Source organism: Camponotus vicinus, unplaced genomic scaffold (assembly GCF_025532165.1).
Source record: "Camponotus vicinus isolate PSW18456_S1 unplaced genomic scaffold, iyCamVici1.0 SCAF_1, whole genome shotgun sequence".
Classification (NCBI taxonomy): Eukaryota; Metazoa; Arthropoda; class Insecta; order Hymenoptera; family Formicidae; genus Camponotus; species Camponotus vicinus.
This window is the reverse complement of record NW_028141945.1, coordinates 21,726,689-21,752,769: the sequence shown is the minus strand read 5'-3', so window position 1 is coordinate 21,752,769 and position 26,081 is coordinate 21,726,689. Positions and strand designations below refer to the sequence as shown.

Genomic DNA, 26,081 nt, shown 5'->3' with positions numbered 1-26,081 from the left:
TTTGCGCCGTTTTCCGTGGAATTCCCGGTATCGGTTCGAGCGCTCGACACAAAGGTTTGACGATCCCCCGAGTAAGTGAAATATCATCGGCAATCATTCACGCGCGATCTTTATCGCGCGCGGCCAACGTGATCCCTGACCCCACCGAACTCGGGAGCAGTTTTACGCCGAGCCCCCGCGGCGCGCGAATAAGACGCGCCGATTGCCAGGAGGGGAGGTCGTATCGTCGGTGGATCCCTGTGCACGCACAGAGAAAAATGTATACTGTATTCAAGTAAATATTATTTATTTTAAATTTATCACAAGTTTGTATATCCGCAAATATATCACAAGTTCACCACAAGCATTAAATTTAATTGAATATATTCTGAATTTTAGTAAGTGCAGTATTTTAGTCACGAATATTAAATCAAAATAAAAATTTGGTTTGCTTACTAGAGTTGGCGTAAAGTAAATTTGATTTTTCTTTGATACAATTTTACAATATTCTTGAAGAGAAAATAAATTTTTTTTTTTGAGTACATGATAATGAGATTTTCTAACACTTGTGAATGAATATATTTTGTGATGAATATATTTTAAGACTATTATCAAGAATATATTCTTTGTTGAAGAAAACTATTACTTAAAAAAAAAAATAAATAAACTGAGTAATCGCTTTTCTTGGCAGTAGAATGATATTTTCCTCTGTGTACGCACAGAGAAAAATATATACTGCATTCAAGTAAATATTATTTATTTTAAATTTATCATAAGTTTGCATATCCGCAAATATATCACAAGTTCATCACAAGCATTAAATTTAATTGAATATATTCTGAATTTTAGTAAGTGCAGTATTTTAGTCAAGAATATTAAATCAAAATAAAAATTTGGTTTGCTTACTAAAAGAGTTGGTGTAAAATAAGTTTGATTTTTCTTTGATACAATTTTACAATATTCTTGAAGAGAAAATAAATTTTTTTTTTGAGTACATGATAATGAGATTTTCTAACACTTGTGATGAGTATATTTTAAGACTATTATCAAGAATATATTCTTTGTTGAAGAAAAACTATTACTTAAAAAAAGAAAAATAAACTGAGTAATCGCTTTTCTTGGCAGTAGAATGATATTTTTCTCTGTGCGGGGATCAAGGAATGTATACATGTAAACGCTCTTTCTCTCGAGGCGCGAATCCACGCAAGGATCGCGCTCGCTGGAAAAAGTATCTGCGACGTCGTATCCCGCACGCAGGGACCCGATAAATAAGCTTTGGCATCTCGCGCCTTTCTTCCCATGCACGCTACAAGGGTGAGAGAGAGAAAGAAAGAGAGAGAGAGACACGACTTCCGATATATTCGAGCATTTTATCCGCCAATCGTCGAGCCATCGCGGAATGCGATCGTTGGATAATAAAAGCGAGAATGGGAAATACAGTCTCGCCCTGGGATTTTGATAATCTGGAGTAGATTGGGAATTCCCTCCCTCGCTCCCTTCCCCTTTTTCTCTCCGTATTAGCGTTTTATCTGCCGTTTAGGGCACGTTGGTCGATACCGATCTGACGTGGAGGATAGATGAAAAAGCTGTTTGTGTCTTATCTCGATGTTTACGCCTGTCTCGAGCCGCCTGTTGCTCATGAATAGAAGCCGAATCACGGCGAGACGCGCCGTCGGTTTCGCAAAATGATAATTAGGCTTTTTACGGTACACGGCCAATTCCAATCTACATTGTGTGTTTGAGGTGAATTCTTGCGCGGTAAGGAAATCGCGCAATACTTTTCGGGCCCACACGTTGCGAAAAAGTGAAATGTGTTGTACCATTGCGTTTCCATTGTTGTGTCACGGGGAGGCGTAAAACGGGGCAAGGTTGCATTCGCATGATTGTTTGGAAAAAAATCCCATACACAAGTTCGATTCGCTCCCGAATCCTTTGTATTTACGCTAGATACATCCATCTCTTTTATTGTAGTATATTGCACACTTATATATGTACGTATGCGCCGATATAAACGATTGATCGATCGATGCACGAGAGACTCTCTCTAGACATTTTAATTTAATTATGTGGAGATCATATTTTTACAACGATTTAACATAAAATTATGTCAACGATATTAATTTTAGGAACACTGCGCGACATTAAATCGGTGACATTAACTTTCTACGACGATCACGAGATGCACGCCGTTCTTGACAAAAAATTATCCTGAAATACGCAATCTCTGTGGCGTAAATGAAGACGTTGCGGTAGAGAAAGAGAAGAAGGATGGATGGACAAGAGAGAGAGAGAGAGAAGGACAGACTATGAGTGCGCGTTTCTCATTGTGAAAATCTCGAGGATCCCTGACCTCCGGTGGCTGCTCGCTTTAATTACGTTTGTCATTTCATAGCCCGGTGTCTCATTATAAAGAAAGTTCGAGACATAACTCAGCACACTCGTTGCGAACCTAGGTGGCCTCTTTCTGGTAACGGCACTAACCAGCCCAACCAAACGACCAGCAGCAACCAACCAGCCAGCCAGCCGACCGACCAGAGTCATGAGCCCTCTTTTACCTTACGTATAGCCCTCCGCGTGCCTCTCTTCGCATCGCCGCTCTAGATCTTCGGATAAGAACGAACACCATTTTAGCGGTTCCTTACACACCAGACATCCGCTCTTTTCCTATACGTATATGTGTATACGGCTCTCGGGAGAAGCTAGCTGCATTTTTTCCGCACGAATGTGTCAAACGGAGGGAAAGACGCGAAGGAAAGGGATGATGGACGGGAAGGCAGAAAGAGAGAAAGAGCGGTGTGTGGGAGAGAAGAACGAAGGAAAGGAAGGGATTAAAAAAGGACAGGGACACATGGAGCCGAAACCTTTTAATCCCCCGCACACCACGGATTCGTTGGTACGCGTGAGACCGGAGGAAACAGAAAACGGGATAGAGCGTACCGTTTTGTTGTGGACGATAAGGGTTTCGTCCCTCCTTATATTCCTTGCAATCAGACCTAGAGTTACTCCAACAGTCGCACGACCGATTCGATTGATTTCATCTACTTATCTCGCGGCGTTTGTAGAGAAATTAAATTAAAATACGCGTCGAGCAATTTTTACGTACAAGGTCGATATATCCATATGATTAGCAAATGTTTAATTAATCGATATATCAATCTCTCTCCTTTCTTTTAAATTATTCATTTAAATGTAGATATTTTGAAACTTATAAAAATTAAACACACATTCTCTGGATTTTCTCTGAATTTCACAAGCGGATGTCGTTTATCTGCAGAGTCTTCGCCGTTAACGTTACTTCGTCCGCGAGATACCTAATCGCATGCTTCATATTCAGGTTAATTTTGCATTTAATTGCAGATTTATCTGTTTGCGAGACCTATCCGCTATACAGTTAGAGCGATAATCAATCTCACCGGGAACGGTGAGAAGATCCACTTTAGGAGAACCGTCACTTTATAAAATTATGTGCTGCAATATTGTAGAGTCATATTTATAATTGTAGCAACGTAAGGAATAATTAATGTAGTATATAGAGCTAGCAGTTATAATTAAAGCACAGGAAATTGTGCGTGCATTTATTACAATTATAATATATTCAAATACGACTAGAGGGTAAACAACAATTAGCACATTCGGATAATCGAATCTTTGGTCGAGGTTATTAATCGAGACAATTGATACAAATACTTTTCTCTACAAATGTATACAATATATAAAAAATATAGGCCTTTATCATAAATATACGTCGGATATCGATTCATCGGCCGAATCCGGACTACGACGTCGGTTTTTCGCTGCGAAATATCGTCGTTGTGGCAATTTTCCCGCGATTGACTCGCGTGCATGTAACTCGATTGCGATTTGCGTACGAATCCCGCCGGCTCGGCATTCGATCGCACATAAAATCTAGCTTTGCATGCTGATAAGAGGGTCCGGCGCACCTGTGTGTTGCACGTCACACTATGCCGCTCTCGCGTGTGCGTGCATAACGCACACGTGTAAAAGAGACCTCGCCGCGCTATATTACACCTCTCCCCCTCCCCCCGTTTCCGACCGACCCTCTCCTTCGTCACCTCCTCCCTCTCGCGTTCTTTTTTCTCTCTCTTTTTCTCTTTCCTTCTCTCCTCTCCTCTAAGCGTGTACGCGCGCACGCAGATCCCGCGTGTCGATGTGGGTACGGTTATTAGCCCAGAAAGCAAGGCCCCTGCTTCCGGTGTAGGCACTTCAGTTCGAGAGTTTCTTAACCCCTTCTTATACACGACTCTTGCTCGGCCTGGCCTGGCCTAAGACTCTGCCCCGGCTTGGCCTGCTGTCGGTTGCGGGTGGTAGCTAGCTAGGTACCGTAGAGGTACACGGCAGCTAGCTTATACAGGGTGTTCCGCGACGAATCTCGCTCGCAAACTCCTCCCGTGCAATCTGGAATTGTCATTTTTCCAGGGAAATTTTTTCAAAATGACGAATTGTAAAAGCAATCGAATCGATTATTTCATTTTAGAAAATTATGTTAAAGAATGTTAAAAAATCGCGATGTATAGAGACGTGCGATCGAGTGGGGATTAACATCTTGAGACTCGTCGCGAAGAAACGATAAGTGATATTTCTCGAACGCATCGCATGCAAACACTCTGTATATAGCAGATATACATCCCGCCGGGGTGGATTATCAACTGGCGAACCCGTCATTTTTCCCGCGGTGGACCCGCGACCTGTCTCACCAGGAGCACTCGTAGATTTCGAGAGACACCGAACGATGCGCACGATTCCGATGCACGCGATCTCGATTATCCTACAGTAGCGATTCGCGATTGTATTAATTTATAGACTAGAAATAAACGGCTCTATATCACAGGGTGATTGAAAAAGAATTTGAAGAAGCGATATTTTTATTGCAAAAATAAACGATAACATTTTCTGTAGATTTAAAATTTTGGAAAAATTGAAATCAAATTTAATCAACAATATGCGACTGAAATTAACGATTGATCAGAAAGAGAGAGAGAGAGAGAGAGACGGACAGATTTCTAGGCGGAACGAATTTTGCGGTACTCGTCGCGAAGTTCGTACAGCTGAGGCGTTCGCGGTCTTTCGAAAGTGATGACCCCGCGAGCGGTAAAGGTGCGTGCAGCTGCTTCCTCCTCGGAAAGCATTTTATACGTATGGAACAACACTAATGCGATGGAGATTAGCTTACCTGGGTTCCCATGAACTATTTTTGAGCTTAATCGTTGCGCTGATCTGCTGTTATACGCCGTACGAGGCGCTGCTTTGTAACAGATAATTACTTGCGTGGCGGGGGATAGACGTTCCTGGATCGTTAATGAGGCTCTCGGGAATATTATCGATGCGCGTACGGTAGCGTGCTTGTAACCGCTCTTCTTTCCGAGGACCGACATTTTTCTCCTCCAACATTATCGTCGAGAAATCCTTTGTTTTTCCAAGCTACAAATAATAAATATACATGTTGGATTCGTTTCTCGTTGCTCGCTTCGCGAGCTAAAACAGCGATACTTGGTTTTTTAGTCTCGATTTTAAATTATCGTAAAAATCTTGCGATTGCAAAAATGTATACAATCCGTCGAAAGATCGTTTTCTCTCTCTTGTCCGACACGTTTGTCATTCGCCGACGCGTATCGCGTCTGGGTCACAGGTGAGAGATTAAAGAATCGCTCCCGACTTCTCTCTCTCCAGTTGAGAGCTCATGTGGAAATGGGATCGTATTTGCACGCAACCGTAATGGTCGTCATCGATTTAAGATGCGTCGATATAACGTCCAATGTCAGATGGTATACGTTGGTTGCTTTTCTCACGTGGATGATACGAAAAAATGTACGCGATAATTATCCGTATTAGAATTTTAAAAGAACTTGGACTCGCGATATATGTGATCGTGACACGAATATTCCCCTGGCATGATTCGCGTAATTCGAATAATGATCTCTCGCTAAAATCGCACGGCAAAAACTATTGCAACGTCGGAAGTGGCAATGCCCGGCAAGAACGTACGGTTCTCAAAGGGTTAATTGGGCATAGTAACTCTTCAGGTGACCAAGCTCCATGGGAGTGTGACGGAAAGAACCCGGTTTCGTGCGCGGAATTAAGTACAGTACCCACGTCTCTATTTATAACACCTTATAGACGAGCGTCTTCTTATTCACCTTGCGACAGCGAAATATGGAATGTCCTTGCGGCATCGACGTTCGTTACACCTCGCTAACAACGAAATGTCATCGTGCATCATCTCCCACGTTTCTTTCTATGCATTACGTATATCTCGGTATTTCAACAATTATTAATATTATTAATTATCTTGTCAACCGTAATAACATTTTTATTCGTCAATATTTATTGGGAAAATAAAAAAAAATTTTACTTAATTTTTATATACAGAAAAAAATAAGTGTCAAATTAAAACTTGTATACTTAAATGAACGCGTTCATTGTTTCGTACATACGCAACAATTTATAATCTTCTTAGAGGAATTTAATAATTTTAAATTTCAACAATATTATAGTCTTATTTTAATATCGTAATTGTCACCTCAAGAATATATAATTATTTAATTCTACTTTAAGAAAATTATAATTTTTTATTTAAAAATGTTATTTTCTATCCAACATTGTTTCTTTTCCATTCGAGAAAATTAAATCTTAAATCATAAGAATATATTTTTCTCGATTCAACTATATAAAACGGCTTCATTCAAGTAAGCAATTATTCAAGCAATTATATTTTTCTTTAATTGATGCAATATAATCTCATTTCAAGATTTCCATGTTAAAACTAAATATATTTTCAAAACAAGAATGTCCTTTTTTTCTGTATTAAGATTATTGGAGACTGATTATTTAAAGACTGCATGCTTCTATTTAAATCTATTTATAATACAAGATATTTTTTTGATTTAAAATTATATTAATGTTTTAACGTGGCAACTTATTCGTATATATAAGAATATATTGTGCGTTCGTGCAACCTCGTATGCACGGTCGTTTAATATCGATGACGTTGTACTGGGAACTCGAGCCTTCATTATACGCTGTCTTCAATCACGTGTGACAAATTATTCGCGCGTCACTTCCTTTAATGCATTGACGAGATTTCCATGGGGTACGACCTGACAGACAGTCTGACAGGGCCATGCCCAATTCTTTATAATACATTTCATGCGCTCGCGTGAAAAGGTAACGAAATAATAAAATCAAGTGTAATTTATTCAAGATTTTAAATAAAAAAATAGAAACTTATTTCGCAGTTGACTTCTTTTCAATTAAATTTCATCTAAAGGCTCTCAATTATTGGAACATTTAAAATAAAAAAAAGAGATTAAAAAATAAATTTCAGTCTCTTGCAGAGTTTTTATTAAAGAGAAGCATCCTCAGTTTCTCACGGTATCGACGACTCACAAAATATGACGTAACAAGGATTTTATCAGGATATTTTTAAATGATGCGCGCGTGTTTTATTGAATTTTCAGTATCAATCGTATCCAAGATTTTTCAATTCAGTGCGTTTCAAGGATGAAATGTCAAAATGGCATGAAATGGCAAGCAGCATCGCACGCGTCGCGCGATGTTCTCGCCAACAGTACGTCGTGCGGTTCAGGTCAAGTCTCTCTCTCTCTCTCTCTTTCTCTCTCTTTCGGAATAGGATATATTAAAAGAAAAAAAAAAGTATCATCCTTGCGTGTCGGAGCCGCGGCTGAGGTCGAGGAGCAGCAGCACGACGCCACAGCACACGAGGCGGTCGTGCATAAGTCAGCACTCAGGATATTTCGTCATTTCCTGCTTCTCACGCGATACAATCTAAATTAACTATGTTCGCTTGGCTAGGCCTCCTCCCTCGCACGGAGAGTCTCGCATCTCTCAAGAAAATTTCTTATTTCCTAGCAAGGAGGGCCGACGTCGTCGCCGCGCAAGGAACACGAGGGGACGTCGAGAGGACGAAGACGAGGAGGCTGAAGACCCGGGGCTTTCACAACGTTCCCGTTTTGCGCCGTCAAGTGAGTAAGTTGCCGCTAACGCATTCTCCACGACTCGGAAAATCGGTCTTTAATATCCTCGCAACCGGAAGAGAGATACGTCGCCCTGTCCGCGGAGAGAATCTCGTTTCCCTAAACTATCTCTATGATAAAAAATAGAGGAAAAGTAGGCATATCGAGGCTGCAAAAAAATTATGTTTATGCGAAAATAAAAATCTCGCACTGAGAAGAATTTTTGATTGTATCAACAAGACGTATCTGATAGAAGGCATTTAAAAATCTTATTGTGATAACAAGAACGTTTAATTGATTTTACTACAAGGATTTGGTTAGTATTTTCTATAAAACTTTTTGTTATTAACTAAATATGGACACAGTGATGCCACTTTTTAAGTAAATTTAATATTATTAACAAGAAAAAATTTGGTAAATTTAACAGGAAGGAGTTAATCATACTCACCTGGTAATTTCTAAAGGAATTTTGATTCGTCCATTTTCCAACAGACATACTGATTGAATCTACCAGATTTCTAATTAATGCAACCAGATTTTTTTTCTCAGTGCGATATTGAGAAAAGAATCTTAGGACGCTTCGTTGCGATGTAAACAAAGTCTCGCCGCCGAAAGAAAAGTCGGAGCGACGCGGTTTATATTAATGCACCGACCCGTTGCCAACTCGACTGTGACTTTTGCGAATCACGGAGGATTCTAATTTGTGCGCCTATCCTCGGGGAGAGGCCGTTTTACGGCTCGAACGAAGCAGCCGCGGAGGAAGTAGGGCGTAAAGTGCCTTGAACTTTGAACCGCGCTTCTTTTTTAAATGACGTGAATGGGAAATACGCGATAATCTCTGTGTCAGCACCGTATAATTTATCAATATTCTTTGATCGCGTCAAAACATTAATCTTAAGAGAATCAAAGTGGAAATTAAGAGATATTTTTAGATCGTCAACAACATTAATTTTTTTTAAATTAAAAAGAGACAGGAAGCACACTGCGCGTTTTTATCATTATTTTTTTATTTCGTGTGATAAAAATTTTCCCACGATATAATTGATCGTAAAACATCGCGCAGAGACTTTAGTCTCATTCTAATATTTTATGTGTTTCGGAAATTATGGGTACCGAATTCTTTTCCAAGTCTCTTTAGCTTCCCAGAAATATTTGTTAAAGGCAAGTAGGTTACGCCGTTGAAGGCTTTAATTAATTCGAGATTACGGTGGGAGCTTTCACGCGCGGCTTCAATTTTGGCGAATGTCTGACCAGTGATGGGACGCATCACTTGCCCGATGGTTTCTCGATATTCCTCTCTTCCGCGTCGTATTCGCCATAAATTACACGCGAGAAAGATTTGACAGTTCCGATCAAATGACACGCGCGATAATCACGAGCTTTCGCAATTTTGTAATTACGATGGAGCGGTCAAGTCGCATTTTTTTCTCGGAATCCGAGGTGGTGGCGAACTTCAAAGAACGCGCGAAAGAAAGGAGATGATATCGGCAACGAGTGTGTGAAGCGCGGAAATATGCGCGGAGAGAACACGCGCGTGAATGGTAAAAAAGAAAGAGAGAAAGAGGTGCGACTACACGCGTTCGTAGGAAAAAAAAAACGAAGGATATACGGGTGTTTTGCATAAGACGAGCGTGCTTCCCCTGTTCGTCTTCGCTCAAGACAACTGATCACCGACGCGCCAGGACATCGGGTTATCGATATCGCTATCATCGTATTGACTCTCTGCCATCAGCCTATCGCTGATAATAATTATCGATATGGACGGCCTTATCGAAAAGCAATCGATACATTGATCCTTTTCCCATCGCTCCCATATCGCGAGTCTCGCTCGTGGGTCGCGTGAAACGGGGCCGGGCAACGTCGCGTGACGTGTCACGATGCACGCATACAGGCTCACGCACGCACGCACGACGTACGCAGGCAGGCTACGCGATCGGTCCCGCGGCAGTGGCGTTTCTAACAAATTAACGGCCGATATCTCTCGTCGTTTACCCTTCTTCCTTTGCCTTCTGGCTCCACCTCCCGGCCCCGGCTCCTCGCGAGAAGGAGCGCGCGCGGGGCTCGCGGCCGCGTCGGGAGAGAGATCATTTTTGCCACGTATTTGCAAACTGAATAATAAATAGCACGGATGTACGTACGCGAAAGAGCGACGCGTTCCGCCTTCACGCAACTCGCGCTTGCCGCGGATTGGTCGCACCGGCCGCGAGGGGACGGCGATGTTCATTCCGTCGTCTCTCCTCCGCTCCATGGACCTACTTTGTACACGCACACGCGCGTACTCCACGGGTTGCACGTGCAAGATGAATTCGCGTGGAGGGGACACGTATGCACGCCGTTGTGTGCGCTGTTCTGTCTCTCTCTCTCCCTCTCTCTCTTCGCTCCCGTCGCGAGAGAAGCGGCATTCGGCTCCAACGAGTCCGTCTCCCTTGGTCCGCTTTTATGTCTCTCTCTCTCTCTCTCTCTCTCTCTCTCTCTCTCTCTCTCTCTCTCTCTCTCTCTCTCTCTCTCTCTCTCTCTCTCTCTCTCTTCGATCTCTCCCTCTCTCGCCTTTCTCTATTTCCCTCCATCGCTCGCTAGCTCTCTCTTTCTCTCGTTTTTCGATTTCCTCTTTTATCGTCTTGCTGCGTTTGGTCTTGTAGATTGCGTAGTGTGATTTTATATCATCTCTCTTTTTTACATAATTGTATATTTATTTTTATTATACATTCTAGATTTTATTTTTTCTAAGAATTTTTTTCGATTTCCTCTTTTATCGTCTTGCTGCGTTTGGTCTTGTAGATTGCGTAAATGCGATTTTATATCATCTCTCTTTTTTTTTACATAATTGTTGTATATTTATTTTTATTATACATTCTAGATTTTATTTTTTCTAAGAATTTTTTTCGATTTCCTCTTTTATCATCTTGCTGCGTTTGGTCTTGTAGATTGCGTGGATGTATTTTTATATCATCTCTCTTTTTTATGTAATTATTGTATATTTATCTTTATTATACATTATAGATTTTATTTTTTCTAAGAATTTTTTTCGATTTCCTCTTTTATCGTCTTGCTGCGTTTGGTCTTGTAGATTGCGTAGATGCATTTTTATATCATCTCTCTTTTTTACGTAATTGTTGTATATTTATTTTTATTATACATTCTAGATTTTATTTTTTCTAAGAATTTTTTTCGATTTCCTCTTTTATCGTCTTGCTGCGTTTGGTCTTGTAGATTGCGTAGATGCATTTTTATATCATCTCTCTTTTTTACGTAATTGTTGTATATTTATTTTTATTATACATTCTAGATTTTACTTTATAAGAATTTTTACGTGTCTAATGGAGATCTTTCTTTTTCTTTTTCTTATTACTGTTTTATATTTAGCCTTAATATTTTTATATCTAATCTTTATTCAATACTTTATTTTTCTATACCTATATTTCTATATAATTTCTTCCTATTCTCGAAAAAATCTTTCGAAAAGATACAATAAATATCTCTTCTCCTGTGTGCGTCCATTTCTCCTTTCGATTTTTACGGGCCAAAAGTATACGTGCCTGCGTAACCGCAAACGAATACACATTTATTCTCCGACAAATGCTTTGCTCAATGGGTTCTGTCCTCGTTGCATCCCTAAATCTAAACCTGTCACTTAGCGAGCAAAAAAAAAAGAAATGGCTAGCGAGAAACACTTTGCAGGAATTTAGAAATATCAAGATAATTAAGATAACTAAGATTATTAATAATAATACGCCTGGAAACACGCGTCTGGTTACAAACATCCGATCTTTGTTAGAATTTTCGAAATTCCAAATTGTAATAATAATAACTTGAAATGCCAGAGAAGGAGATTAATTGCAAAGATATCCGATTTAAGAGAAATAAATTCGATTAGCGAAAAATAAATATTTAATAATTTTTTTATCGACGTGCGCACGAGCGAAGGAAAATACTCGGCATTGAAAAGGTAATATCGCTGAAGAGATTGATAATAAGAAGCAACACGCGGAATATCAATGATAATACGCGAGCGCGTTCCCGTCACGGCTGTAGAGACTTCATTTCGTTTTAGGGATTGTTCGAATAGCATAAATATTTATGCGCGTACGCAAGCATTACGCGCTTGCCAGCGCATTAACGAGCACAATGCACTTATATCGTTTCATATACATACCAACTGCTCAGGTGAGTGACGGCCGCCCGAGCGTGTGATGTTTTTCTCAGTTTACTTTACGGTTCTCCGGGGATGTCGCTTTCTTCCGTATATCATCGCTTCTCTCGCGTTCCGCATCTCTACTTTTATACATCATCTTGAAGGGTAATAATATACAGGGTGTTTCTTAATAAGTGCGAAAAATTTTAGATGAGTCTTTGTTAAATTAAGGGGGGTTTTTATTTTTTTCTCAAATTTGGAACAAGTTGAAGAAATGAAATTAGGTGGATATTTTCTACTAGTAAAAAGGTTATTTATAAATATTTTTTTCAGCCTCCCGTATTCTTATAAGGGGATAAAAGCAACTTCTATTCAATTTTTTATTAGAACTTTTTAATGTTTATATGAAAAATTAATTTTCGACAAAGAATCATCTCCTAAAAATTTTCGCACTTATTAAGAAACACCTGTATACAGTATCTCCGGTAAACCTTAATACGACTCTCCTCCTGAAAAATATAAAATAATTTTTTTTAAATTAATTATGATTAATTTTGTATTTATTCGGGAAAATCGTCTTTCTCCGTTCATTTTGCAGGATACAATGTATCTCGTATTTCCGATAGAGATCGAAATGGACCGATAATAGCCTGAATTATACGCATGAAGGGATTAATGCGAGGAATATTTTTTTTTCTTTTTTTCTTCGAATGCTTTTCGTCTCCGCTCGCGCGGCGAGCGCGAGACGGCTACGTCATCGAGATCGGTATCGATCGTATTATCGAAAGGGCAGCCGGTATGCGAGTCGGGCGAGTAACTGCCCCGTATCCTCTCTCGCGCGCGACTTGGCTCGTAATCTTTTAAATATTCAATTTTGTACGCTCGGTTTTACATTCACTATAGCGTATCGGCCGCTACGCTAGACAAACTCGCACGTGAACACGTGTTGCAATTTATGCAAAAATTATTACACCTTTTCGGATCGTGAATCGGTCCACAATCGATCCTTCTCTCTTGAGGATTTCCATGTAAACATTCTCGATTCGTCATTAATTAAACTATCGACTGGATATATTTCGAGAAGGGACATATCTCTTCCAAACAGGAAGATAATTATATTAATTTAAATATTGTTTTGGATGATGTTATACTTTTGATAAGACTCGTCGCCGAGGAATAATCTTTCGGACATGTAAAGGAAAATGCACTGTAGGATTTATATTTTTATTTGTGATTTGTCATTAACTAAACATTCCTTTTAAAGGATTCTTGATAATGTTTCTTTCCAATAGATACTATAGAGCTTAGTTTAAACATTACTCTTGACGATGATAATATATAAAATTCTCATCGCCACACTGAGAAAAAAAAGTTGTTAACTTGACTAAACCATTCAACTAAATTATTATTTTTTTAATTGAAATATTTAACTATTTAAATTAAATAATATATATTAAATCTAACATGACATCTATTTAACTTAAATATTTAAATATGTCAATTAAAAAAATAATAATTTAGTTGAACGGTTTGGTCAAGTTAATAACTTTTTTTCTCAGTGCAAGAAATAATCTTTCGGATGTATAAAGAAAAATGCGCTGCAGGATGTTTTTATTTGTGATTCGTTATTAAATAAACCATCAACTAAACATCTTTCTCGAGGGATTCTCAACAGTATTTTTTTCAGATAGATACTACAAAGCTTAATTTAAATTATTTTAAATTATATTTTTCTCAACGATGGTAGTATATTTTCGATAAAATTCTCATCGCCAAGAAATAATCTTTTGGATGTATAAAGAAAAATGCGCTGCAAGATTTATGTTTTTATTTGCGATTCGTTATTAATTAAACTACCAACTAAACATCTCTCCCGAGGGATTCTCGACAATATTTCTTTCAGATAGATACTACAAAGCTTAATTTAAATTATTTTAAATTATATTTCTCTCGACGATGATGGTATATTTTCGATAAAATTCTCGTCGCCGAGAAAAAATCCTCCGGGCGTATAAAAGGAAATGCGCTGCAGGATTAATGTTTTTATTGGCGATTCGTTATTAATTAAACTACCAACTAAACATCTCTCCCGAGGGATTCTTGACAATACTTCTTTCAGATAGATACTACAAAGCTTAATTTAAATTATTTGAAATTATATTTCTCTCGACGATGATGGTATATTTTCGATAAATTTCTCGTCGCCAAGAAATAATCTTTCGGATGTATAAAGAAAAATGCGCTGCAGGACTTATGTTTTTACTTGCGATTCGTTATTAATTAAACTACCAACTAAACATCTCTCCCGAGGGATTCTCGACAATATTTCTTTCAGATAGATACTACAAAGCTTAATTTAAATTATTTTAAATTATATTTCTCTCGATGATGATAGTATATTTTCGATAAAATTCTCGTCGCCAAGAAACAATCTTTCGGATGTATGTATAAAGAAAAATGCGCTGCAGGATTTACATTTTTATTTACGATTCGTTATTAATTAAACTACCAACTAAACATCTTCCCCGAGGGATTCTCGACAATATTTCCTTCAGATAGATACTACAAAGCTTAATTTAAATTATTTTAAATTATATTTCTCTCGACGATGATGGTATATTTTCGATAAATTTCTCGTCGCCAAGAAATAATCTTTCGGATGTATAAAGAAAAATGCGCTGCAGGATTTATATTTTTATTTGCGATTCGTTATTAATTAAACCATCAACTAAACATCTCTCCCGAGGGATTCTCGACAATATTTCTTTCAGATAGATACTACAAAGCTTAATTTAAATAATTTTAAATTATATTTCTCTCGACGATGATAGTATATTTTCGATAAAATTCTCGTCGCCGAGAAAAAATCCTCCGGGCGTATAAAAGGAAATGCGCTCCAAGACTCGTGTGTTAATTTGCGATGCATGATTTTGCGCGCGCGGAATAATTAACACATCCCCTCTTGCACACTTACTTTACACGGGATAAAGTTCGACGTAACGAAGCGTCCGACATTAACGAAGCGTTAAAGCGAGGCAGGTGTGTTGCATTAATGTAGTAAGACCGGGAGGAATATAAAATCGCATAATCGCACGGGAGAGGTCGCATTAGTAATAATAATGGGATAAAGATGCGATTTTTACACTCTGGGAGATAACCACTCTCGCGCGTAGTTTATATTTAGACTCGCGCTTAGAGTGAATTTATAGTCATTGCTATCGGGATCCTTTATGCACCGTCCCTTGGCGATATTGCGGTTGTGCCTACACTCCTCTACGCACTTCTCCTCTAGGTCGATGGTTCTCAAACTTTTTTTCGCCCGCGGCGCCCTATTATTCCACCGCAAACTCGAATCGCGAATTATTTATCGCGCTCATTTTTTATCATGGACATTTCTAAGCACGAGACAAAATTTGCACCAAGCATTTATGTATATTGGTTTTTTCTTCAAGGTGTTTGTAACGTTTAAATCTTTGAGAATCACTGCTCTAAACGTCAAGAGAGAGAGAGAGAGGATAGTGTGCGTCTATATAATCTCTCTGGGCTTTTTTTTCACACGCGTGTGATGACACCCACGTGGTCTGGCCGCGACTCGCTTCGCGAGCGCGCGCGCGCGCGTGATTCGCATAGAGCCACTAGCCAATATTCCATATGGCCGCAACCTTTCTCCTTCTCGTGTGCTAATCAATCCATGTGCTTCCTACGCTTTTACGATTACGTAACCGCGGCATTGTGCGAGGCTCGCGTGAAAATTGAAAAAAAAAAGAAAAAATCGCGAAATCAAGAATCCCGTGCCTCGCATTCCGCGAAACGCGGCTGTCTCTACGATATACCTCGCGTCTCATATTCCAATGACATTTGCGGGTACTTTGAAAGGTATCGGAGGATCGACCGTCGAGCTTAACGTTGCGCACTTTTGCGTTACGCGCGCGAAATTATCGGGGCGCGTTTCTGCCCCGGGGGCGATTCGAATCGCCCGCATCGGGCAGCGATTAAAATTCGCTCCAATCAAATTTCCACAACATATAATTAGTGTATTCGACGTGCGTATAAAAAGCGATCGTTAAATATTTCCGAGCCATTGTTTAACGACTCGATATCTTCGCCTGGTACACATATCCGTCAATTATCGTCAAATCCACTCGAGCGCGCGCTTTCCTTCGTTTTCGTACCGAAAACTCGCCCTCCGCTCCCTCGGAATCCTCCGCCTTCGCGCAATTTCCCTCCCTCCTTCTCCTCCGCGTCGAAACCCACGTTCCTACGTATCCATTTTTCGTCGCGAACGCGGAAACTTTCGCGGCGATGGCGACGGAGAAGATGCACGGGCGGATCCGCGAGGCTGCGAGGTGCCTCGAGGGGGGGCCCTCGCTCGCGCGGGGCACCTTCTCCCGCCAGGTACACCCGTGTCTCCACCAACACGCGCGCACCGCACGTACGTGCAACGTGCGCGCGCGCGCGCATACGCGCACACACACGCTCACAGACACACACGGAGATCTGTTTCCTCCTTGTACGCTCGACCGGTCGCAACGCCGCCGCCGCCGCGGTGCTCGTGGTGGTTCGCCGCGTTTGCGGGCCCCGGCCCGGCCCGAGTAGCAAGTCACCTCCGCTCACCTCGGCCCGACTTCAGTCCGCCGCTCGGCTCTCGAGTCGTCGTGCACCACGGAACGCGCAGAGCCTAGGCAAGCGCAGCCGGCTCGCTGTCGCGCGCGACGTACGTACATCGGCGCGCGTTGCTCCGCTTTTGAAATCGCGCGAGTGAGACGAAAATCGGCTCGGACTCGGAGTCACGTGACGCGGAATCGTCGCGCGCCAATATCCATCGAGATAGATAATACTCGTCGTGAAGTATCTTCGGGGGAGGAATCGAGGCGGGATCTCCGAGGATCGGAGTCTCCGATCGCGGGATCGGACGACGAAGATCGAGGAGCGGAGATTCCGCGGGCAGAGACGGAACGCGCTATTATGTCACACTCCCACGCGAGCGACGGCCGTCGCTGCTCCCGTTGCCGCTACTGTTGCGAGACTCGTCGTTTGACATTTCCTTGACGTATCGCGCGCTTCGCTGTGGATGTTACGTTCCGTCCGTGGTTGACGGAATCTCGATCGTCGCGAGATCTCGTCGAGTGTTTTTCTTCGCTTGAGTGACTTGTCATCGCTAAGATTGTTCCCGAATCGCGCGGATCATCCGACAACCCGTGACGAGAAGAAGGCGAAAAAGGTAACGAAAGAGAGAGAGAGAGAGAGAGGGAAAACAATGATTGGAGAGCGCGCGCGCGCGCGAGCGCGTAAACGTCAAGCGGTGTCACGTATCGATATGGCACGCGATACCGACGATTCCGCTAGGTATATCGACTCCTCTCGTCTCGTCTTGTCTCGTCTCGTCTCGTCTCGTCTCGGTTCGACGCGGCGGATCGATCGTGACGCCGGGTATGAAATCGGTAATGAGCTGTAAATCTCCGGCGTGTACATCGAACCGCGTATGCGGGTGAGTCACACGTCACAGATACCGACGATACTCGCCGATACTCGCCGACACACGTGCGCGCGCGAGCGCGCGCGCGCACGGGATACGTGTATACCCGCGGATATAATATACGTAGACGGCACCTTCTCCTCGGCTCGGTATTCTTTTCCCTTCGCTAGAGAAAATCGAAGGAAAGGATAATAAGCGAGAAATACACTCTCTCTTACCCGCCGGCCGGTTCCGTGGTTGGCCGCGCGCGCGTGGGCGTAAACGAGAGAGAAAGAGGCACGGAACGTGTAGAGGCGATTTTCTGAAAAATCCACGGTGAAACCTTCGTTAACGTTCGGCTTAGACGGCGCATAACTATCCGCGTTGCCGTCCATCGCCCGCGGCGGGTAATCCTGTTTCGATCGAATCGATTCGACTCGAAAATCGTCAATGCGATCGAGAGGCGAAAGCGGCCGAGACGAGAGAAGCGTCGGTTTCCGTCAACAACGCGGTTATTCGCGTCGAGAGAAAAAAAGGGCCAACGGCCATTTCGACATTTCCGATCGTTTTGCGCACGACTGCAGAAATTATCGCGATCGCTCCCTCCGCGAAATATCGACGTTCGAATCGCTGACGAAGGCGGGATTCGTCCTTGTCACGATTACGCGAATGACTTCTGAAAATTTCGCGATGGAATCGTGCACGCGATCGATGCGCGGTATCGTCTTACTCGCGACTCGAGATCGAGACATCACGCTATTCTCGATTATGCTAATAATCATCGTTTCGTCTCGTCTAATGCATGCAGGAATTCAGCAATTATTAAACTAAATTAGCGTCCGCAAACTGGTTTTCAAAGGAAGAAGAATAAAGACGAAAGAAGAATATTTTTTTTCTCGTGAAAATTTACTCCGATTGAAAATAATTTTAATATTCATATTTTCGACCTTCTTTGTCCAAGTGTAATTTGTTACATTTTTCTCTTTGACGATGAGCGCATGAGATTTGACAAATTTTCGTTGCACAGAAAAAAAATAAGTGTCCAATCAAAACTTATACTTAAACTAACGCGTTCGTATATACGCAACAATTTATAATCTTCTTAGAGGAATTTAATAATTTTAAATTTAACAATATAATAGTCTTATTTTAATATTGTAATTGTCGCCTCAAGAAGATATAATTATTTAATTCTACTTTAAGAAAATTATAATCTTTGATTTAAAAATGTTATTTTCTATCCAACATTGTTTCTTTTCCATTCGAGAAAATTAAATCTTAAATCATAAGAATATATTTTTCTCGATTGAGTTATATAAAATGGCTTCATTCAAGTAAGCAATTATTCAAGCAATTATATTTTTCTTTAATTAACGCAATATAATCTCATTTCAAGATTTCATGTTAAAACTAGATATATTTTCAAAACAAGTATGTCCTTTTTTTTGTGCACAGAAAAAAAATAAGTGTCAAATCAAAACTTGTATACTTAAACTAACGCGTTCATTGTTTCGTATATACGCAACAATTTATGATCTTCTTAGAGGAATTTAATAATTTTAAATTTCAACAATATTATAGTCTTATTTTAATATTGTAATTGTCGCCTCAAGAATATATAATTATTTAATTCTACTTTAAGAAAATTATAATCTTTGATTTAAAAATGTTATTTTCTATCCAACATTGTTTCTTTTCCATTCGAGAAAATTAAATCTTAAATCATAAGAATATATTTTTCTCGATTGAGTTATATAAAATGGCTTCATTCAAGTAAGCAATTATTCAAGCAATTATATTTTTCTTTAATTAACGCAATATAATCTCATTTCAAGATTTCATGTTAAAACTAGATATATTTTCAAAACAAGTATGTCCTTTTTTTTGTGCACAGAAAAAAAATAAGTGTCAAATCAAAACTTGTATACTTAAACTAACGCGTTCATTGTTTCGTATATACGCAACAATTTATGATCTTCTTAGAGGAATTTAATAATTTTAAATTTCAACAATATTATAGTCTTATTTTAATATTGTAATTGTCGCCTCAAGAATATATAATTATTTAATTCTACTTTAAGAAAATTATAATCTTTGATTTAAAAATGTTATTTTCTATCCAACATTGTTTCTTTTCCATTCGAGAAAATTAAATCTTAAATCATAAGAATATATTTTTCTCGATTGAGTTATATAAAATGGCTTCATTCAAGTAAGCAATTATTCAAGCAATTATATTTTTCTTTAATTAACGCAATATAATCTCATTTCAAGATTTCATGTTAAAACTAAATATATTTTCAAAACAAGAATGTCCTTTTTTCCTGCGTGCATTCTGTGCATTGTATTCGACAAGCTTCGGATTCAATTTCTCAGACGCATCGCGCGAATGAAACGCGACGCAATTCGCGATATTGATACTTCAAAATCGCTTTTGGCTCTCATACTTTTTGCTCGTAGGATATATAAATTAGAATCAACAAGTCGAATATCGGGAGACTGTTTACACGCTTACAACGTTAACAACAAACAACAGCGTTTCGTCTCCTCGAACGAGTCTTTTTCTCCGAATCGCGCAAAACGCCAAGATCGCGACATTAGAAAGTAATGCCGTAATATTGATTTATACCTCGTCGATTTATCAAGAGATATCCGTCCCTCGGACAATCCCTCGGAGCGGCGATGGCGCGTGCTCATTAACGGACCGCCACGTCCGTCACGATTACGCATGTTACATACGCGCGACTCTACGCAATACGCCGTGTATCGTAGAATTGTAGAAAGAGAGATAGAAAGAAAAAGAGAGAGAGAGAGAGAGAGCGCGGGTGGGGGCGACGCAACAAACACGTCGCGCGCGCGCGAACGAAAACAAACGCGACGTGGTGGGAGGGGTGGGGAGGAGGGGGGGGGACAATCGTGCAATAATAAAGTTTGACTCGAACGCGACGTCCTCCCGTTGTCGCGCGCATTCCTTCCTTGACTTTCACGACACGGAATCCTCGCGCGACGTATCGATCTGCCATTGTGATTATTATCGCGTTGTGCATATAACGTGTCATCGTCGTGTCTGCGTTTGTGCGTGTGCACGACGCGGATTGAGACCTCCGTTAGCGACCAAAGACGTTATACCTTGCGTTGTGCCTCGCGACTTTATGATTTTCACCGCGTACGCACACGCATATTCACGCACTTGCGTCTCCGGCGGCGAACGCATTGTGTCGTTCAACTCGCGATGCATCATCGCGAGAATTGTTTCTCTCTCTGTCTCTCTCTCCTTTTGTTGCACGACTCTTTTCTCTCTCTCTCTTTCTCGGTTCCGTTTTTAATTAAAAGCTGCGTATATATCGGGAGAAATACGCTCCGAATCTCCTCGGGAGATATTCCGGAGTCTCCGATTACGATTTGCGTCGCGGGAGAGATGGCCGGTAATCGTGCCGTGTATCTAGCGTCCACGTAACCATCCGGATAATCGCGCGCGAACGTAAAGATGTAGATGAGAATATCGGGTTTCATAGGTTTCGGCGTCGAGACGTTTCGTTACATTCGTAACATTCCGCGTTTAATTGCCATTTGCTTCGCGTCGCGGCCGGATATTTACTGGCGATTAATCCAATCTACATGTATTTATATATACGATATCGCGTGGCCGTGATTAAAACAACTGCCTGGGACATGCTCCGGAATCGGTAATCGGCGATTAGATTCGGGAAAATTTAAACAACGAAATTGTTTGCACGTTGTTGTATTTTTGTTTACGTCGCAAATCGAATCGAATTTATAGCTGTTTTATTTAAATTAGACGATAGACTTTTGCGTCATAAATTCAATTAGAAGGATCGATTATTCGGTATTTACAAGTTTCATCATAAATTTTTCCGAGAATATACATATGTATATACTTGCTCGTATTGTTTAAAAAACTTTTCTCGTCACGATTATGTTGACACAAAAAAATAACATGCACAGAAAAAAAGAACATTCTTGTTTTGAAAATATATTTAGTTTTAACATGGAAATTTTGAAATGAGATTATTAGATATATTGCGTTAATTAAAGAAAAATATAATTGCTTGAGTAATTGCTTACTTGAATGAAGCCATTTTATACAGTTGAATCGAGAAAAATATATTCTTATGATTTAAGATTTAATTTTCTTGAATGGAAAAGAAACAATGTTGGATAGAAAATAACATTTTTAAATCAAAGATTATAATTTTCTTAGAGTACAATTAAATAATTATATATTCTTGAGGTGACAATTACAATATTAAAATAAGACTATAATATTGTTAAAATTTAAAATTATTAAATTCCTCTAAGAAGATTATAAATTGTCGCGTATATACGAAACAATGAACGCGTTAGTTTAAGTATATAAGTTTTGATTTGATACTTATTTTTTCTGTGTGTCAATCTTGTTTCTTAATTTTAATAAGGATAAAAATTTTTGTAGGAGCTATAAATATTGCCAGGCGACGTAATAAAACATTTTCAAGCGAAAAAAATTGATATAATTGTTGAAGCAATATCATATCTAATTAAAATTGTTCAATCTTTGTATCTTAATCGTGCGATATTTTTTAACGATTAAATATCTCGGATAATCTCTAATACACACCACACAGACGTTTCCTCAATCTTTCGACCCGCGTTTAAATTCTTGCCGTCACAATTATCTCAATCACGGGCGAGAAAAAAGTGCTATTCAACGATATTATTTTTGCGCGATGAAAACTCGCGTGCGCGAGTGATTATAGTCATTTTCGTAGATATCTTTACACGACGGCCATTAACGTTGAATCGCCCGGGCACGAATGGAAGTCGATCGCGATATCCAGATGCCGATCGTTATCCGACGCGACTTTTCGAGCCCTTCGATTATGTAAGGCCCTCCTCTTTAACCCGTTCGCGATTAGAAATTAAATGGACACTTTCATTAAAATCGCGACTCTAAATTGCATTTAAATCGAGAACAAAGGGCGAGTTGTGTAGAGGATTTACAGGATATCCGACTGAAAAACCATCCAAGAAACTGTACCTAAAAACACTCCATAATTTTATCAAAACGACACGAATCTAGACCTCGATATGCGATCAAACGAGTGGAAACGGGAAATTAAAATTCACCGACGCAAGTAAATGTATCTTGAATCATACACAGAGAAAAATGTATACTGTATTCAAGTAAATATTATTTATTTTAAATATATCATAAGTTTGTATATCCGCAAATATATCACAAGTTCACCACAAGCATTAAATTTAATTGAATATATTCTGAATTTTAGTAAGTGCAGTATTTTAGTCAAGAATATTAAATTAAAGCAAAAATTTGGTTTGCTTACTAGAGTTGGCGTAAAGTAAGTTTGATTTTTCTTTGATACAGTTTTACAATATTCTTGAAGAGAAAATAAATTCTTCTCTTGAGTACATGATAGTGAGATTTTCTAACACTTGTGATGAGTATATTTTAAGACTATTATCAAGAATATATTCTTTGTTGAAGAAAACTATTACTTAAGAAAAGAAAAATAAACTGAATAATCGCTTTTCTTGGCAGTAGAATGATATTTTTCTCTGTGTATGTTTGCATATATCGCGCGGTGTTAAAAATAAATCCTCGCTTCGGGTAATAGTCGTAAAAATGATTTAGTCTCTTCATTCCTTCATCGAGGGAAAATTGTTACGTCGTCTCGTTTCGCTCGCCCGATGGGGCGGCCAAAATAAAGTCGAATTTAAATTCCAAACGCGGTCATCGACATGCGAGTCGCGACGACTCGTCTCTCTTTTTAATAACCGCTTATCGATCATCCGTCTAAATACGTACCCGTCATTAATACTCAAATAAATGAATCCATTTTCCATGATTAACAGGCGACGCGCGTGCAAGCGGAGGATCGCGCTGCGAGTTAAACGGACGATTTCGCGCCGAGCTCGGACGTACATCGCCGACAGGACAATGTCATTGTTGTGAGTGTCGTTTCCTTATACGTAGATACGAGAGTGCGAGTGAATTACAAAGACAAAGAGAGAGAGAGAGAGAGAGAGAAAGAGAGAGCAGAAGAGGCGGAAGGACCGGGAGAGGGAGACAGAGAGTGCATCAAATGCGTGTGAAATGGATGGTACGCCAAAGAAAAGCGAAGCAGTGCTAATATATGGATGCCCATGGGTGGAACTTGGCCGAAATGTGCCAGCGTTACCATCACGCTATTCCGGCAGCGGCGGCGCAGAATTCCTCGCCAGCTAGGGACCCCTCGGCCGCCATCGCGCAAGGCTTGTCAACCGCCGCGCACATCGATCAAGCCAGCCCGTCTTACTCTCACTACACGTAAGTAAAAAAAAAAAAAAAAAAAAATGCCACGTCCTTTTCTCTTAATCTCATATTTATTTCATGAGCGTCGGTGCAACGCGACTCTAGCGGGTTTTTGTCGCAAATGGGGGGGCGGGGGGAGGGGGAGGCTCTTTAAAGGAAGACGCGGGGGATTTGCCGCGATTCATTTCGGCGCGCGTGGCTTATCGCGGGCTCGTCCGGGGCCCCGTCCTCTCTCAATCGTATCGCGTATATATTAATAACGATACGGCGAATTAGGGATAAGTATACGACCGCGCGGTCAGGCCCCCCGGTAATCCTGTTATTAGCGCGGCGATTAGGGGAAGATGATCCCCGGGCAAATTGCAGGGGCGTATACCGCGCGTGTTTGGTTAACATAATCGCCAATCGCGCTATCGCCGATCCGCGCGAGTTTCTCGAGACGCGATACACGTGCATACACGCGAGACGATGGACGGCGTTTCTCTCAACCCCCTTCGGTCTCTCTCTCGCGTCTCGTTTCCCTCCTTTTTAAATTTTCTTACTTCTTTCCCCCCCTCCCCCCGGCCCTCTCTCCTCCACCCGCGTCCTCGGGATGTTGGTGTGTTGAAAATCCATTAAATTGCAGTTTACGCTCGAGATTCAATGTTTCACTATCATTATGTCGTACGAAGGCAAAGAGGATAAAAGTGGCTTTCTCTCTCTCTCTCTCTCTATCTATCTATCTCTTTTTCTTTCTCTCCCTCTTTCAGACCCTTTGGGATTGCTAAGGAGGAGGTTGAGAAAATAGCATGCGCACTGCCGGCATGCGTTTCTAACGTATCGTATAATTTCAGCTATTTCTTATCTCGTTTGCCCGCAGTCTTATTTGCTCGTCTTCTTACGTATTTGCAAGAATTTCACGTTTAACATTCATCGCTTCTTACACAGAAAGAAAATAAGTGTCAAATCGAAACTTTTATACTTAAACTAACGCGTTCATTGTTTCGTATATACGCGACAATTTATGATCTTCTTAGAGGAATTTAATGATTTTAAATTTCAACAATATTATAGTCTTATTTTAATATTGTAATTGTCGCCTCAAGAATATATAATTATTTAATTCTACTTTAAGGAAATTATAATCTTTGATTTAAAAATGTTATTTTCTATCCAACATTGTTTCTTTTCCATTCGAGAAAATTAAATCTTAAATCATAAGAATATATTTTTCTCGATTCAACTGTATAAAATGTATTCAAGTAAGCAATTATTGAAGCAATTATATTTTTCTTTAATTAACGCAATATAATCTCATTTCAAGATTTTCATGTTAAAACTAAATATATTTTCAAAACAAGAATGTTCTTTTTTTCTGTGTACGCTTAGTTTTAACAAACTACCGAGATTTGATTCGCAAAGGACGTAAAAAATGCCACTGTGAAAAGAGCATTTGTTGCCTTTCTAGATAATAGGGTGTCCATTCGATTGAAAAAAATTTTAAATTTTATATACAAAGAAACATGTATACTGTATTCAAGTAAATATTATTTATTTTAAGTATATCATAAGTTTGTATATTCGCAAATATATCACAAGTTCACCACAAGCATTAAATTTAATTGAATATATTCTGAATTTTAGTAAGTGCAGTATTTTAGTCAAGAATATTAAATCAAAACAAAAATTTAGTTTGGTTACTAAAAAGTTGGCGTAAAGTAAGTTTGATTTTTCTTTGATACAATTTTACAATATTCTTGAAGAGAAAATAAATTTTTTTTTTTTTTTGAGTACATGATAATGAGATTTTCAAACACTTGTGATGAGTATATTTTAAGACTATTATCAAGAATATATTCTTTGTTGAAGAAAACTATTACTTAAAAAAGAAAAATAAACTGAGTAATCGCTTTTCTTGGCAGTAGAATGATATTTTTCTCTGTGTATAATTCAAATTTCTCTAATTGAGATCAATTACACATGTCGCGCGACTGAAAATTTCGCGTAGGAGGATATCGATGCGACTTTTTCGACGTTTCGATGCTTCCTGGCGACGAAAATCATCTTCATTAAAATGGTTCCGGTTCCCATTTATTGCTCTCAGCCGTCGCACGGATCGCGTACCACGTCATGCTATTTAACACGCACGCATGCACGCACGCACGTATGCATATTTGACATATTCCGGCAGATTGTATTCGAAACTTAGCAAAAAAGTTGAAACTTTAATTA

At 39.8% G+C, this 26,081-nt stretch overlaps 1 protein-coding gene and 1 long non-coding RNA gene across 12 annotated transcripts in view; one reads left to right on the top strand and one right to left on the bottom strand.

Moving 5' to 3' along the window:
* The window catches only part of LOC145959517 (uncharacterized), a 55,577-nt gene that overhangs the window by 5,016 nt on the left and 24,480 nt on the right, over positions 1–26,081 (top strand). For 4 of the 11 annotated variants that reach the window (XM_083078441.1, XM_083078440.1, XM_083078437.1 and 1 more), the window contains 2 exons: positions 7,867–7,979; positions 23,432–23,885. In XM_083078441.1, the coding sequence (XP_082934567.1) occupies positions 23,713–23,885 (173 nt within the window). In that variant the 5' untranslated portion in view covers positions 7,867–7,979; positions 23,432–23,712. Of the gene's footprint in view, positions 1–7,866; positions 7,984–16,642; positions 17,324–22,452; positions 22,693–23,431; positions 23,886–26,081 lie in introns of those variants that run through there. The other 7 variants (XM_083078444.1, XM_083078443.1, XM_083078439.1 and 4 more) reach the window with 7 other exon arrangements.
* Positions 1,488–12,346, bottom strand: LOC145959522 (uncharacterized). The gene is made up of 3 exons (XR_014435069.1): positions 12,124–12,346; positions 5,171–5,418; positions 1,488–4,395 (listed from the first exon to the last, which is right to left on the bottom strand). It is a non-coding gene; the product is annotated as an uncharacterized LOC145959522 (long non-coding RNA).